Source organism: Hyalella azteca, unplaced genomic scaffold (genome assembly GCF_000764305.2).
Source record: "Hyalella azteca isolate HAZT.00-mixed unplaced genomic scaffold, Hazt_2.0.2 contig5516, whole genome shotgun sequence".
In the NCBI taxonomy this organism is placed as follows: Eukaryota; Metazoa; Arthropoda; class Malacostraca; order Amphipoda; family Hyalellidae; genus Hyalella; species Hyalella azteca.
This window is the reverse complement of record NW_025935704.1, coordinates 7,076-23,844: the sequence shown is the minus strand read 5'-3', so window position 1 is coordinate 23,844 and position 16,769 is coordinate 7,076. Positions and strand designations below refer to the sequence as shown.

General features: G+C 35.9%; 1 protein-coding gene and 1 long non-coding RNA gene across 2 annotated transcripts; one reads left to right on the top strand and one right to left on the bottom strand.

The window, feature by feature from the left end:
* Window positions 1-2,721: 2,721 nt before the first annotated feature.
* On the bottom strand, window positions 2,722-3,667 carry LOC125177900. Its single transcript, XR_007156709.1, has 2 exons — window positions 3,204-3,667; window positions 2,722-3,069 (listed from the first exon to the last, which is right to left on the bottom strand). It is a non-coding gene; the product is annotated as an uncharacterized LOC125177900 (long non-coding RNA).
* Window positions 3,668-6,171: 2,504 nt separating this feature from the next.
* Window positions 6,172-10,449, top strand: LOC108670399 (microsomal glutathione S-transferase 3). The gene is made up of 6 exons (XM_047880502.1): window positions 6,172-6,251; window positions 7,342-7,456; window positions 7,861-7,958; window positions 9,544-9,662; window positions 9,732-9,746; window positions 10,228-10,449. Exons 2-6 carry the CDS (start codon window positions 7,358-7,360, stop codon window positions 10,317-10,319), a joined length of 423 nt encoding a protein of 140 aa, XP_047736458.1. The 5' UTR covers window positions 6,172-6,251; window positions 7,342-7,357; the 3' UTR covers window positions 10,320-10,449.
* The last annotated feature ends 6,320 nt before the right edge of the window (window positions 10,450-16,769 follow it).

Genomic DNA, 16,769 nt, shown 5'->3' with positions numbered 1-16,769 from the left:
AACATACACAATAGACGTTTGAACTATGTATTCCGGATACCGGCTTAAACTAAATAAAATCGTTATTTTTATAACACTGGTGCACACTTCAGAGATATTTCCATGATGGTATTGTGAGTAGACATTTAAATTTAAGTCCCTCGTGCAAATGTGACTCATTAGATTTAAAAAACGCTAATAGTGAATGCACGATGAAGGGACTAATGTATGAAGAAGGGACGAATGTATGATCACTGCCCGCTGTGTTATGGCGAACGTGGAAAGCACACATAAAATTGTTCTAGAAGATTAATACGGAAATATCGATAAGAAAACAACTACAAAATTATTTGAGAATGTCAATTCAGTCATATCAAGATGGAAGCCATCTTGAAGTTAGATCAAAAATATATCAACAGAAAAGTCGAAAAAAATCACCTAAAAAGTTTTCCCAAAATATCTGTACAGAGAAATCAAGAGAAAAAGCCCCAAAGATTTTATTCAGACTATCAATTTAGATGTACAACAAAAACATTTACGAAACGATTTCGCAGAAAAAAACAGAAATATCCCTCGAAAAAAAACACAAAATGTGGATGAAAATACAGGAATATTACGAGGATAGCACACATGAAATAATTCTTTAGTATTAATACAGATTAACACGTGGCAAAACACAAATAAACTAATTCCAGAAGATCAAAATTGTTAGAGTACAGCAATAGGCTGATAGCATATGCTATTCAGAATTCATAATAAAGGGGCTTCTATGCATTGTTAATCAATTTTTCTAGTCCTGCATAACCTTCACGCTGCCGTACATGTCAGTCAAATATATTAGATTAAATTCTTTAGCTCACATACGTCGGCAAATGTGGTACAGCTGCTAGTTTTAGTGGCCTATAATGTGGTGGGTCACTACGGGTGAAAATATCCATCTTAATTCAGTGGACCAACAATTCAGGCAGGATTAACACCAATCTTCAAATTTGTTCAACCGAACATCAAGTTTGTGATGGATTTAAACTTTTGATTTAGCGCACAACGCTGGTACTTTTCCTGATATTCCCTGGGCTACATTCACGAAGAGCTTGCCCGAGTCTAGCAGGAAAGAGGCCGGTCCGGTGAAAAAGACATGATTGGTGTCAACTCCGTAGAAGATCGATGTGTTCAGGTACGTGCCATCGGGCCAAATGTACGATCCGTTCGGACTCTTGACGGCGACTGTCCAAGCAAATTTTTCGGTTCGCAAAGCAGAACGCACTCCTGGTGCATATGTAAAATGAAAATAAATATATTTTGTCAAATTTTGGTTTAGGTTAATCAATACATCGGCTATATAGGATTGAGTGCTATGAAGAAGACTCATATCTATGCGTCTCACTGTCAAATGACATTAGTTATAACCGAACATACTGAGTTAGAGGGAAGCTAAGCAGTCAAAGCCTAATGCTGTAAAGCTTCAATTAAAGATGTAGCGAATACTGATCAATGTCTTTCTATCTACCAAAGCTCATGTCTATTTAAGCTTATGAAAAATTACGAAAGATTCGATCGCTAAAGTCTCGAGCAGAAATTCCACTGTCTGCAAAAGTCACAGAAAAAGTCACTTACTCATGACTTCCTTGGCGATGTTCAAAACCTCCCGTGAGTTGATGATGAGAGGAACGCCGTCCATCGCACCACACAGCGTCCTCTGGTTGGCAAGCGATCCCTTGGCAGATCCTTCGCTCAGGAAGACCTCAGGCAGTGGAGTAAACACTGTGGGTGGAAGTGATGGCTTTGGTCGTCTTTTTTATGTAGCTTAATACTTTGATACTCAATATTCAATTCAATGCAAAATTAAAGGCAGTTGAAGTTCGAAATTTTTGACGGTGACGGTCCAAGGCTCCAAGCCAACTTTACCGGCCAAAAGGCAAGAATAACACCACTTGTTGAATAGATTTATTCGTGACATTTAAATTCTGAAAACGAAATATATTTATTTATATACCAGCTATAAAGGATTTAGTGCCATTGATCACGGTATGTTGGCTTTTTAAGACACTCACCGAACTTGAAGAAGGCCGTGGAGTCCAGCAGTTGACGCACTGTGACGCTGGCGGGGCTCGCGTTCGTCATGAGGCAGACGTCAGCCACGGCGTCGTAGGAGGCGCCCGTACAGTTGCTTTGTGAGCCGCAACGAGCTCTGCATGAGTCTGCGTTACGATACGAGATTAAATTTATTGCAGATGCCGAGAAAATGATAAAAACAGTTTTTTATTCATTATTTTAAGACTCATTCAAAGATACTTAAATGGCTTCTAATAAACTTACATTCGTTAACAACGTCAATTGTGATTATATTAGGACCGGACAGTTGCACATCACGAATAACTGTCTGGTAAACAGTAGCAGAACAAATGACAGCTGCTGTGGCTAGGTATATAGCAGCTGTGAGCATCGACTGGATGATTGTGTGGCGATCCATTGTTTTTATCGAGATCCTGCCGAGGAGAAAGTTGCATTAACATATGAATAAAGATTTGTATAATGTTATTCATTTTAAAATTAGCATATTATAACGAAGGTCATACTCTCGATCTAGGTGCTGTGCACAATACAATAAATACAAATATTACAATAAAATCGACACTATGTTTGGAATTCAGAGTAATGTAAAAAAATGTCGTCCGGAGTATTTTATTATGTGAATAACATAAATTCAAATGATAATTCTAGTTCCATTCCAAAAAATTAATCTGTAAGGAATTTATACAAACATAACTGCTAACAATTTTATTGAAACTCCAAAGGATAAGCTTCGGATCCAGAGAAGTAGAAAACCGGAACTGCAGTGGATGCAGTTGAGGAAACTGAAATTAGAAAAAGAAACCTTACTTAATGAATGCCAAAGCTTGAGAATCGATTTGATCAATTATGCTCAGAAATTCCAATTCAGCGGTACAAAACTTGACAGTGAACGCATATTCCCAATCTAACCTCAAATGAAATAACGCGTACAGCAGAAATAATGTCGCGCTGGCTGCACTGGAGGCTTGAATCACACGGCAAAGAGATGCGACGTATGAGGATATACCGGAGGTTATACTGTATATTGACAGTTACAAACTAAGATTAGATTGATCAGCAAGTGCTATTGTATCGTATGCAATTTATCATTATGAGGATCAAGATATATTGAGCAATTTATTAAAAATTAAGAATAAATATTCGCGACTAACCTTCTAATTTATTACCGCTGGGGTAAATTTAGAAGTGGCTTGGAAGCCGTTTAGAGGTACATAGGTGTTTGCAAGTGTAATTGAGTGCAATGGTTAGTATGTTAATAAATGACTTGGTAGACCCAACGTGACTAAATTAATAGGGTTAAAGCCCCACAGGGCGCAAAGTTAATAGGCTAGAAAGCCGGCAATACTGCCAAGTTTAATTAATGCGTCAGAGACGTCTTAAAGTTGGGTCAAACCAAATAGTAACGTGGCATGCATTAATCATGATAAAGGGCCCATAGCATGCATTAAATCAAAAAGATGATAGGAAGTGAAATTGCACTCTGGTCACTGCGGGCAATACAGTAGCCTAGAACACCATTTAAGTCACCTCCGTATCATATAAGCCAGTCAAAAGTTGAGCCCCTAATGCTTCAAAATTTCTCTCGAAATCAATACTTAATCTAACTTAATCTCTAAGGTCTCCGTTACAGTAAAACGGAACATAATTTCAATTAATTGGAACATGAATCGGTAAAATTTCTAATTAATCTCCCACATAAAATGGGAACGATGCTAATGAACAAGTCTGTGTCTTGCTGTCGTCAGTTGCGTATTGTGAAGCCTACTAAATTTTCTCCAACTTAAATAGCGAACAAATGATATATAATATCCTATAATATTCTCACTAATATTTTCAATATTCTTTAATTCCGCGCACAAACTCTAAAACGCCTCGAATAAGTTTGGGGATTTCCAGACAACTTCAGCTATGAATCTATTTAAATACGTTATTTAAGTGTTATTATGTAAATAAATAACCAGATATTATGTTTTGCTTAAAGTTTGTCTGTGTTATCATAGCATTTATGATCACGAACGCTCATGCTGCTAGCTGCTCAATAAAAAATTGCAGGTCTTTATTTTGGAATTTGGAGAAGACTGCTCGGTGATGGCTGTGAACTAATGTAAATAATAAATTTCTTTACGACCGTTGGAAAACTTTTGTTGGTATGAATTGAGTACCTGCCCTATTATTTAGTTTCAGGTCTGTAATTAGGAACGAACATAAGCTCTCCTAATTTTACATTTGAATTTTGTCTTGGGTAAATCACTTTGAAGTGTCTTCCAAACACAAATTTCTCAGGATTATAGTTGAAAATATCCGTGCTCGCAAATATTTTGAGTCGGCCGATTTGAGAACTTAACCTTCAAGGGAAAAAAATTCAATTGCATAAATTCCGAAATTGAGTAATGCACATTTTATGCGTAACAAAATGTAAACTCAAATTGGCTCATCAGGAATTGTTTTCATATGCGATTTTCAATTTTATTCTGCACAATTTTACATTGTGACGGTACTAGATTTTCATAATCAATTCAGTAAAGATTTCTTGTGGCCAATTATTTTCCCCTCTTCTTTAAATTTCCGTCTTGAGAAGAAAACTGCGAGGCCTGCTCGGTTCCCTTTAGTCTTCCTATACTAGACCATCTACTGGGCGCCAATACTTCAGTCGGTGACGCGCCTCATCTTAACCAAGTAACCATCTACTGACCTCTGGGGCCATAGTTTTAAAAATCGCTAAGTGAACGTAAGTACTTACGCTCTATTTTTTTTGTCTATGATTGGTGGATTTTGCTTGAAAGGCCGTCAATGATTGGCTGATGAACTTACGATCTCTTAATTTTTTTTTGAAAGGGCCCAGAGCACACCTTACGCTGCCGCTCTACTCCACCTGCCACACGCGCTTACCTGAGACGGAGATGGTCCCGGAGTGAGGCGGTCCCGGAGTCTACTACTGGGACCGTCTCCCATGTGGAGACGGTCCCGGAGTCTACTACTGGAGGCCTTCATTGCACTTCGATCCTACGAACTATTCGAGGTACGGGAAAGGGTTGGCCACTTGATTCCTGGCCTTATACTATTTTGGGGACTCTAAGGAACCTGATTTAGTAGTCTCTTTTCTACACTTATTGGCCTCGCCAATAAGTGTAGTGTAATGAATTTAAGTGCTAAAATAATCTATAAATCTATACTTTGTTCCTTACTTTAAATCTATTCACTTTCTCTTTTTCTGTAATTTACAGGGAACCTGTAAGTGGGCGAGAGATCGGGTGACGGTCGGCTGAGCTCAGGCGTGGTTGATTTATTTGCCATTCTCTCTCCGAATAATAAATATTGTTAGCCATTCTACTTTGCTTGCCCCACTTCATTCCTGGAAACAGCTGAAAATTCACTGACAGTGTAGAGGTTACGAGATAGAATCCTCGCGGCATTCCAGAGTTCATTTAGATACCATATGGCTTTACGACCCATAAGACTTACTGGAATAGCTAGCGCGAAACGGCAATCTTTTTTAATTTGATACATATATTCCGAATAATGACATACTGACTGCGTGTATCACTGATACGTTTTTTCCTTACTAAACTGTGTTAAAATGACCCACATAAGCGCAAAATCGCATCGAAATTTCGACAGCGTCTCATCGATTTCTCTGAGTGTTATCGCGATCTACAGTACCTTATACTCGTATTTTTCACAAGAAAGTATTGTGAGCAAATTAAATACTTTCAAGAGAAAGTAAGGGCTTGGATTATGATTTTGTAGCTCATTGGAGTTTTTGCTACCATTTCACGCTTCGGATTTGCAGATGCATCTCGAACCTAACCAGTCGTAAATAATTTATTATACCACATTATTTCTACATTATTCAATGTTCTGTACCTGCATCATTCATTACAGTGTTCTGTACCTGCATCATTCATTACAGTGTTCTGTACCTGCATCATTCATTACAGTGTTCTGTACCTGCATCATTCATTACAGTGCTCTGTAGCTAAGTAATCAGATCATTTGTCTGCGGTAACGACACTGTTATCAGCGTCTGATAAGTGAAGCTAACATTATAAGTGAACCAATGATGCAATGATTATAAGTGAAGCATTGATTATGTATGAGATTGACTCGGGTGAGTCTGGATGCTGCAAGTCATTCAAGAGAGAGACGTCGCGCAGGGCAGACCAGTTGAAGGTTGACTGATTTTTCTTCGTCATCTGAAGGTAATGAATGATGAAATAATCGATAAGGGTAGTGAATGACTGGCTAATTGATAAATGTAATAAATGAGGTAACCAATCGATGAAGCTAATAACTGAGTAACTAATTGATGAAGGTAATGAATGATTACCTAATATATGAAGGTGATGAATGAGTAGCTAATAGATGAAGGTAATGAATAACGAAATTATCGATGAGGGTAGTGAATGACTATCTAATTGATAAATGTAATAAATGAGTAACCAATCGATTAAGCTAATAACTGAGGAAATAATTAATGAAGGTAATGAATGATTACTTAATATATGAAGGTGATGAATGAGTAGCTAATAGATTAAGGTAATGAATGAATAACTAATCGACGATGGTAATTAAAGAACAACAAATCGATTATGCAATGAAAGAATAACTAAACATTGAAGGTAATTAATAGACATCTCGTCGTTGAAAGTTCACTTATCCCTGAAAGTTATGAGTGAATTAAAATATATCATTAGAGATTATGAATGATTTATTAGTATTTGCAGTTCACGAATAAGCTACGAGACTTAGACGGTAATGACTGAGTAATATAAGATACATACAACTACAATGAATTATATTGCTTTTAATATTTCCCTAATTAATAACCCTTTACTATACAAGCCATCGAATTTTCCCTTCATTTAACAATGTTAACCTCGCAATTGAATTATAATTGAAGCATACAGTTCCTACATTAAAAAATTTTCGCTATAGCCAATAATATTGATGTTTAACTGGAATAGCCTCCGTAATTCACTGAATAACTGTAAGTAAATTCGTTTATTAGGTACGTCGGGATCGTGTCTCATACACTTCTTATTTTTTATTATAAAAAATTTTATTTTGGTGACTTGATCGTTGAGAAATTGTTATTCCCTACAGGGACCCGACTTCCTTTAGCAATTGAAGGGACAAATACTATTATAGTTTTACCATTTAAAACCTTATCAAACACATTATTTTCATTAGTGTCACTTTACCCTTTTTAGCAATTCTATTAATTAAACATATTTACATTATTAACCTTATTATAACGAGTTATTTCAATGAATGTCCCTCTAAATACAGTAAGACATCGTTAAGCATGGCTGACATGGTGAGGCTGAAGGTACCTGAGGGCTACGGCTACTGCATCATCGTGGCTGCTCTGTCCTACTTCCTGCTCATGTGGCTCGGCATGCAGGTGTCGTGAACCGTCCTAAGTATTAAATTATAATATTATTCAGATGTCTTTTGATATATACTTGTATAATTCTCATTCGTTAACATGCGTGCAAGTTAACATGATATTTGGGTCACTGACGCCGAAAGAAATGACGTTTATTAGCGCATTTTCTCATTTATGGAAAAAATGCACTATTGTGCTCGCTATGTCAGTCTGTCCGTCCGTCTGTCTGTCCGTCTGTGACTTCAAGTTTTCGTCGACGAGAAAATGTGCTCTCTGTCACTCACTGCAGTGAGTACTGAGTTATATTTTTTAAATATCGAATCGCACTACCGTTCCAACATGCTTAGGATACGATTTTTGTCTTTCATTGCGTTTTGTTCACTATGGTGACATTTTAGTTCACTATTCACTTGACTCAGGTCGGCAAGATGCGCAAGAAGACCGGCATCAAATACCCGACGATGTACAGCGATAAGGACAACCTCTTCAACTGCTACCAGCGAGCGCACCAGAACACGTAAGGCCAAAGCAAAATTAATGTAGCAAGTACTGTAAAGTTAATCATTTGTTTTATGGATGTATCAATCGTTGTCACGATCAGTTTGTGTATGTGATTATATGTTTCAGTCATGTTGGGGAATGACAACGAGGTGCATAAGTATTGATATAAGGAACCGTACTGCTTCGATGGTATATCAGGTTGCCTCAAAATATTATTGATCGAGAGGTTGAACCTGTCTACGACAGAGGCTTTCGTTGCCAAGCTAATAGACGAGAATAGCATTGGCAGCTGTTAATTTATCTATAAACAGAGGGTTAATTCATAGGTAACCTTTTCAAACACCATGTCGAAAAAGGCAATAAACCTCTAGGGATGTGATAGGGAATTCTTTTCTACGAGATGGAATTAGGAATTCATGAATTAGATCCTTTCTCCTATCCACAATGCTAATTATTTGAAATTTATACTCTCTACTGCATCTTTCTCTTGAACGAAATTTGAAAAAATATTCATAAAGCTAATTAAGTCTTTAGTTTTGAAGCAATCAGGAGGTATAAGTACTCTGTCAACTTCACGCGACAAGGCCTTGAAGTACGTCAAGATCTATGTATACGTTAAGATGTATACGTTAAGATGTATTTTATTTATTTCTGTATACTTTGGTAACAGAGGGACGAAGATCTGCCTCTTATTATCAGATAAAGATAAAGCTGGTGCTTATCACTGCCGACTGGCATATGTTCTTGAATGTGATGCTACGCATTTCGGTCACATTATATGATGCATGGAAACAGTATGGGTACAAATCAAAACACTATTAGTATGTACCCTGAACAATAGATTTACTTGATATTTCTGCTGCATTCAGCCTTTTTAAAAATATTTTCCAAAACCCGTAAGATATTTCATCTACTGTAATATGACTTTCATGATTTGAATTAATCTCATTAATGCCACTGTCAAGATTTCTATCAGCTCTACGTAATTTATACCCTGTTTCTCGGCGCTTGATATTTTTTGATAAAGTTATGTCATTTAAATTAGGCGATCATTTTGATTCAGAATTAGATTTAAATGTAGCTGGGCAGGATAATCCAGTAGCTACAGTTCCAGAGTACTAGGTTTGTATCAGTGAGCTATGGGTTTGATCTTAGCTGCCTGCGACAGTTCTGGTCAAATGTGTGCTCAATTAAACGCAGCAAAATCGGAGCAGTGAGTTGCGTCTTCGAGACCCACAACAAGCCGCGAATATCCTGCGATTTTCAGAATCTTCGACAGGTCTAACCATGGTTGAACTAGTATAAGGTTGACCCATCAGAAGCCCATTTTTTTGCGGATGTAGTTCGTTGTTCGCCTGTGACGTCACTGACCTCAGTGACGTCACGGGCATTAACCAATCACCGAAATGCGATCAAACCAGTCAACCAATCCGTCATGGGAATGGCGGGTTTGTTTACGTTTCTCGCTCTACGTGACGTAACAAGAAAGCTGAACTGAAAGACGGAACTTCTCGTGGGTCAACCCTATATAGTTCAACCATGGGTCCAACAGCTTATTCAACACATACACCGCTAAGCTATATTAATGTCCCTGCCCACAGACTGGAGGTCTACCCTAGCTTCCTATGTTTGCTGTTGCTGGGGGGCATGTACCAGAGCTGTCTGTGCGCCGCCGCTGGGCTCCTCTGGATCGCCAGCCGCGTGGTCTACGCCAATGGAGGTAGGATAAGTAGGATACAACACCGGAGGGAGGGTAAGTAGGATACAACACCGGAGATAGGATAAGTAGGATACTACACCGGAGGTAGGATATGTAGGATACTACACCGGAGGTAGGATATGTAGGATACTACACCGGAGGTAGGATATGTAGGATACTATAACGCCGGAGATTAGATTAGAACAGGATACTACATCAAATGTAGTATGTGTTGGGTATGGGTTTGGGTTCTGTCAAATCCTATATATATCCTATATATACCCACACCGGATAGGATAGAATTATGATCATTTGTAGATAAATGTTTGGTAATACTCCGATGACTGGTAGATAATAGTAACCGAGCTCAAAAGTTGCTACCTTGGCTCAAAAAAAATACAATTTTACCACTTAATGAAACAAATAATTTATTTCAATAAAAGAGAAGAACTCGGATTGCAAAATTTAAACCCAAACATTTAGGAAGTTTCAAGAGGAGAAAAGATTTCATATGAAAATAAAATTCGTGTTTCTATTCATGAAAATTTTATCCTGCAAAAAATTAATGGATTGAAAACTGTTCTAGATCCATCCAAGAGGAACTACGGAGCCTTCGGCTACATTGGGCTGCTGATCATGCTGTACAGCAGCGTCAGGGCTGGCCTAACGTATATTTAATATGATTTATACGTCGTCAGTGGAAGTTTGTTGAAATTCAGACGAGCCACCTTTTGGTGGCCGAAAGGTAATCGCCATTTTTACAGCATTTGCCTCTATATCAAGAACTTAATAAATGATTGGATTGTTCTGCAGTGTTTTATTGAATTTCCTTCATCACAATTGGTGTTTGAATACCGAAGAATACTATACGGTTGGACTAGGATTTTTTTGTATCATGAATTAATTTTATTCACTTAATATGTACTAGCAAATAATGATAAAAATTTCATCGTCCACTATTGCCCATGCCAGCTATGACTTGAGTGTTCTTCTCATTGGTCCTGCTGATAATCATATATACGGTTTGCGATTTATAAAAACGCCTTTATCTGAACCATTCAATCTCGAAAAATGAATATATATATAAAAATTTAAAAAATAGCTTATATCAATTTCAGAATTGATATGCAAAACCAATTTTATGTTGAAACGTAATCTTGTAATGATATTAATAATAATAATAATAATAATAATAATAATAATAATAATAATAATAATAATAATAATAATAATAATAATAATAATAATAATAATATTGTTATTATTATTATTATTGTTAATAATAATAATAAATAATAATGATAATGATATTAATAATAATAATGATAGAATGATGAAAATGGGATAGTGTGGTGATGGGCTTTGGTTGTTGATGATGAAGTTATAGAGGCGTGGTAAGATAGAGTAAAAATTGCGTACTTAAAGTAATGATNTTATTGCTCTCTTCCATATTTCGGCCCTGCATCCGAAACTATGTCAAGAGAGCTAAAACTGTTATTTTCTAAGTATTTCGCAAATGTTAATCTTCGTGTCATATTGGTCAACCATTTTAAAATCGGTTATTTTTTTAGGTACAAAGATACTCTCCCTCTGCATATGCGAGCGTCCCTAGTTTATAAATATAGTTGTGCACGATGTGCATCTGCGTACGTCGGGATGACGTCTCGCAATCTTTATTCTAGGGTCGCAGAACATAGGGCAGGAGTTGTAGAACTGGTAACTTACTGTCGCGCCCACCTCATTCGGCTGTGCGGGTTCACGCCGAGCAGTGCGATGTTCCAGTTTCTGACAGCGACTTCAAAGTTTTAGCTTCCAGTTCCGGTGTTTCTGATTTGCGCATTTTAGAATCATTGTATATTTTTAAACAGAGGCCTAGTTTAAATTTAGCTTTTAGCTCTTAACCGCTTGAAATTGTAAATAGGTAGGTTTTGCAGCTTAGGATTTTCGTTGTATTCTTGACTGTACTAATCACTGATTTATCTGTGTTCTAGAATTTTCGAACTGACGATGGAGCTGGACTCCGAAACGTTTTCTTTAAAGTTACTATGAAATTTTGTGGTGTTTTCTTTGCTATTAAGTTTTCAGTGAATTTGCGATTCAAGCAAACGAGTGATATTATTACTCTTCTGCTTCCAGTTACAAAAGATGTCTACTAGAAATTACGGAGCTATGACAAAATTTTAAATTTACCCATGATTATAATAAAATGCATGTAATAATTAACATTAAACTTTTTTAACTTTTTGAAGGATAACTGCAAAAAAAGTTCCCTACTAAACTTCACTGATTCAAACTATAATTTATTTACTATATCCTTGACGCACAGATACATTTATAGTAGTTTGCTCTACAGTTAAAATTTGCAACAGTTTTCTCTGCTTCAAAGTGATGGAGTAATACATAATTTTAAATGCAAGAAAGATTGTGATCATGGCTCTACCATGTCTTATTTCTAAATTATTTCCAGAGAAACCTTGGAGAACCATATTTTATTGCACTTATTTCCACTGGGAGCCTTTTTTCTAGCAACAAATTCTCAGTAAAATATGGTTCCCATAGTTTCTCCTGGAAATAACTGTTAGAAGTAAGGTTCCGAGTTGTAGTGGGTTAGGTTAAGTTAATTAAATACAGTCTGGTTACATTAAGTTTCACTCTAAAACAAGTTGCGTTAGGTTAAGTTGAATCAAGTTCAGTTAGGTTAAGTTTAATCAAGTTTGCTTAAGTTAATAAAGTTCGTTTAAGTTGGTTAAATTCGATTAAATCAAGCTAATTTTCAATTAGGCTATAGGTTATATTCGTTTTTCAATTTTTAATTGAAGGGTAATCAATGCGAAAATCTGGTATCTTGCCTCACCCAACGTATTGATAATATCTACTTATATTTCAGAATTTGAACAAATTGGTTCATATTTGAAAGACTTATGACTGAGCTACTATTTTAAAAATTACGTTCATTAAATTTAATTTAATAGTTAATTATATTATTAAGTTTATTGCTTTAAACCTTCCATTGTGATATTTGTATAAAATATCTCTCTCCTCTCACACTACCAATGCAAAGGAGCAAATAAACCGAATAAATATTTAAATGCATATTCCGCATCTTTACTAACATTCATTTAACATTTCAGTTTTTTTTCTTTGCTAAAATTGAACAGTTTATGTACGTTTGAATAATGAAACAACGGCAATTTAATTTCACTGACCATGTAAATGATTCAGTTATTATAAGACATATGTATTGTAACATAGGTACTAATTAAGAACGCTTCGGAGAAAATTCAAATTATCCATTAAGAATCGGATAGCTATATTCCACTTATCTTTATAAGTTTACAATTTTAGCAGCCAAGTCATGGCTGATTAACCATTTCTCAATGTAAATTAATTAATGAACGAGAGCAACAATTTTCAATAAGTTTCTTATCTTGCCGCTTTTAATATGTACAAGTTTGCCATTTCAGTAATGTTTAATTGTAAAAAATGCCATTCAATTTGTTCAGTCATCAACGATTGTATTTTACTGCTATTAGACTAGTTTTTTCGTGATTGACAAAAAAATAACTAATATATAAATCAATTATTTTCAGAAATGAATCTCCCCCGCATATATATGACTTACTTCGAAATAATGAACTATATCATCTCGTTCTTGAGGTGAAAATAATGAAAAGTTATGTCGTGAGGTTACATACGACCTCTGTCTAATCTGAGTAAATTAAAATTATTACCTAATATTCTATCTTATAATCAATGTCATAAGTATTAATTTAAAGTTAATATTCTAATTGAAAATGCAGACATTATTAATGTACATGTGCACCACTGAGGCGAACAAAGTTTTACATCATAAATGATCAACGATGTATTATTTAATTCATTGATCTGAACAATTTACATCTTTGATGACAGTAATGACGGTTGTGAAGTGCCAAATTTGAAATCGGCTATCAATACGTATATTGAAGATCAATCACTCGTTAGGATAAGACGGGTTGCTTCTACTTCTCAGTTACGCATTGATATAAGTCGTCATGCTGGTAATCCAATCTAATCCTCAGTTACGTATTGATTTTAGTCGTCATGCTAGTAATCCAATGTTAAGCGTAATACTTTCAAAAATAGTTGAAAGTACGAAGCTCTGGCAGCAAATCATATTTGAAAGAATGATGCTCTGGCAGCAAATCACTGACGACTCATAAAGCTAAACTCGATGCGAGTAAATAATATAGCTCGCTAAAACACTAAAAAACTTTACTTCATCGCTCGCTAAAGTACTTTATAAAGTACAAAAGTACATTATAAGTTGTTATGGACAAATTTTAACTGGGTTTCTTTCGCCATACTTAGAAAGAATAATTTTTTATGATCCTCCATTTTGTCTGCATACCATTCATACATAAGTTGGTCTACAACTTGAATCCAGCTCAGTGAGTAGAGTAGTACATAAGTCAGTCTACAACTTGAGTCCAGCTCAGTGAGTAGAGTAGTACATAAGTCAGTCTACAACTTGAGTCCAGCTCAGTGAGTAGAGTAGGGAGTAGTTTTGCTACAAATATTTCTGATTTATTCAAAAATACCAATCCAATGACCTATCACATCACTTTAAGTATGTGGAATAGGTGCAATTATAGTGTTCAATAATACTAGTAATTACATTGTCGTAGCGGCGATGAAATACAGGGAGGCAAATTGGCGTGAGAGTAGAATTTCAATGCACTACCTCATTTTTATTATCACTCTTAATCTGACTAACAATCGAGAAATAGACAGTTATCTTGGATTTTCCCATAGTTATGAGGGTGCTATTGCAGCCGGTATGTATGGTACGCCCCATAAACATAGTTAGGAAAATAATAAATGTCTCCCTCAGTCAGCGGGACTTTAAATTGGTAGGACAAAGACTATCAGTCTCGCTTGGTAAAGCTTTCATTAAGAAATATTCAATATCAGCGATGGGGTTTTGTATGCCGTTACTAATTCAATAATTTACCGTTACCACCCACTCTGCTATAATACTGGGGTATTTGTAAACATAACACACGGAAGAAGCTCACACACGAAACACGTATGCATCAACACTTATAAGCCATGATCACTTCTTCCGAGCATTTCAAAATTCTGTAGTAGTCCATCATTTTATTGTAGAGGGAAGTCTGGCAAATCGTAAAAATATTTTAACTGTAGAGAAAACTACTGTAATTGCTGCTGTACGCCTAGGGTATATTAAATATATTATAGTTCGAATCAATTTAGTTCGGAATGATCGTTTCTCGCAGTTACCCCTCTTAAAATTAAAAGTTTAATGTCAATAATCATGTTCATTGCATTTGATACGTGGATAATTTAAAATATTTGATAGCTTCATAATTTCTAATGAACATCTTTTATAACATGATGCAAAAGAAAATTTATTAACTACTCAAAATCCCGTATAATATTTATTTTACAGATTATATACTTTATTCCCAACCCATGTGTATAGATTTCCAGTTAGTTATAATAATCTGCGCACTTAATATTTTCATTATTTTTAAAGCCACATAGGCTCGCTAATTTCAGAAATAAATAACTATATCGCCATCACAGTGCGAGTCACGCATTACTTAGCTAATACCACTTGTAACATCAAACTGGCTGCACGCTCAGGTCACCAAGCATTAATTATTTACATTTGACTTGCAATCGACATAAAGATAGATAGTCAGCGCTCGTCTGTTGTCTAGCGCGCACAAAAACAATACAGACATGATGGCCCAACAATGAGTGAAAACGATAATCTCTTGCACTATTTATTAGTAAGAATATACTTCATTAGAGTAATGCATGACCTTTACTTTACAGGGAAATTACCTGAAACAAATACGTTCATTATTAAAAGACTTATGTACGTGTTGATATTTTAAAAGTTACAGTGAGTTATTTGTTTTGATTGAAAAATAAATGATGTTAAAATCTGGGATAATATCTGCCGCGACGTATTGTTAATAACTAATTATATTCCAAAATTGAAGCAAATTCGTTCATAAATTTAGAACTTATGACTAGGTTGGTTTGGTATTTTAAAAAATACCTTTAACTGTTTTAATACTAAAATAATCAATATAATAATCAGTGATAATTTCTACCGCTGCGTATTGTTAATAACTACTTATATTGCATATTTAGAAAATCGGTTCATCATTGATGGATGGACTTATGACTAGGTTCGTATTTTTAAAGTCAGTATATTAGTTTCAATTGAAAACAAATCAATGGCTGCATAAATCCTATAGCACCGTAGAGCTGGTAATAATAGCTGATCGTATGATCGATTTCTCTCATATTTTATACAATATTAGCTGGTACTAAATCGTAAAATGTCTTGTAATATCGAATACTTATTTAAAATTTTTTATACTTTCCAATACGCCAGTAACTTCTCATTGTTTTAGTAGTAATGGTTACACGCGCGCATTTTCAAAAGGAAATATACTTCAGATGCAAGCACATTAGGTTGGATACTTGAGTAGGAAATCATCGATATCCATCCGTCTCCAGAAAGAATGTGTTATCTATCGATCCCGCTTCCGTCACCGAGCCTATAGCTGTGCAGACCGATTCTGGTATGACAATCATTTCCAATACAGATGACAATCCGATCCAAGGCACATGACAATCCAATCCAAACCGGATCAAAATCCAAACCAAGGCAGAAAATAATTTAATCCAAGACTGATAGCTTTCGCAGTTGGTTCGCCCCCTGGTTCCGTTCTCATCAGACAGCAGCCATCGCCACGCTCGACCTCAGCGCAAGATATAGCCGGTCTACGCGAGAGCGAATCTTCAGCCCTGGCGATAAGTTGCTGAAAACTGAATATAATTTTTTATGCAATTGAGTGGTTCTAAATAGAGCCTACATTTAATCAAGATCGTATAATTAAGCCCTTTCTCTGTCAAATCATGCTTTTACTTCGACACGTTCTCCATGGATGCGGCGAGCAAGCTAAATATCCTTGGGCATCATAGTGATATGCTTGCCGTTGATAGCACACAAGTTGGTATCTTCGAAAAAACCCACGAGGTAAGTCTCAGAAGCCTCTTGAAGAGCCATCACAGCCGATGACTGGAAACGCAACTCAAAATTGA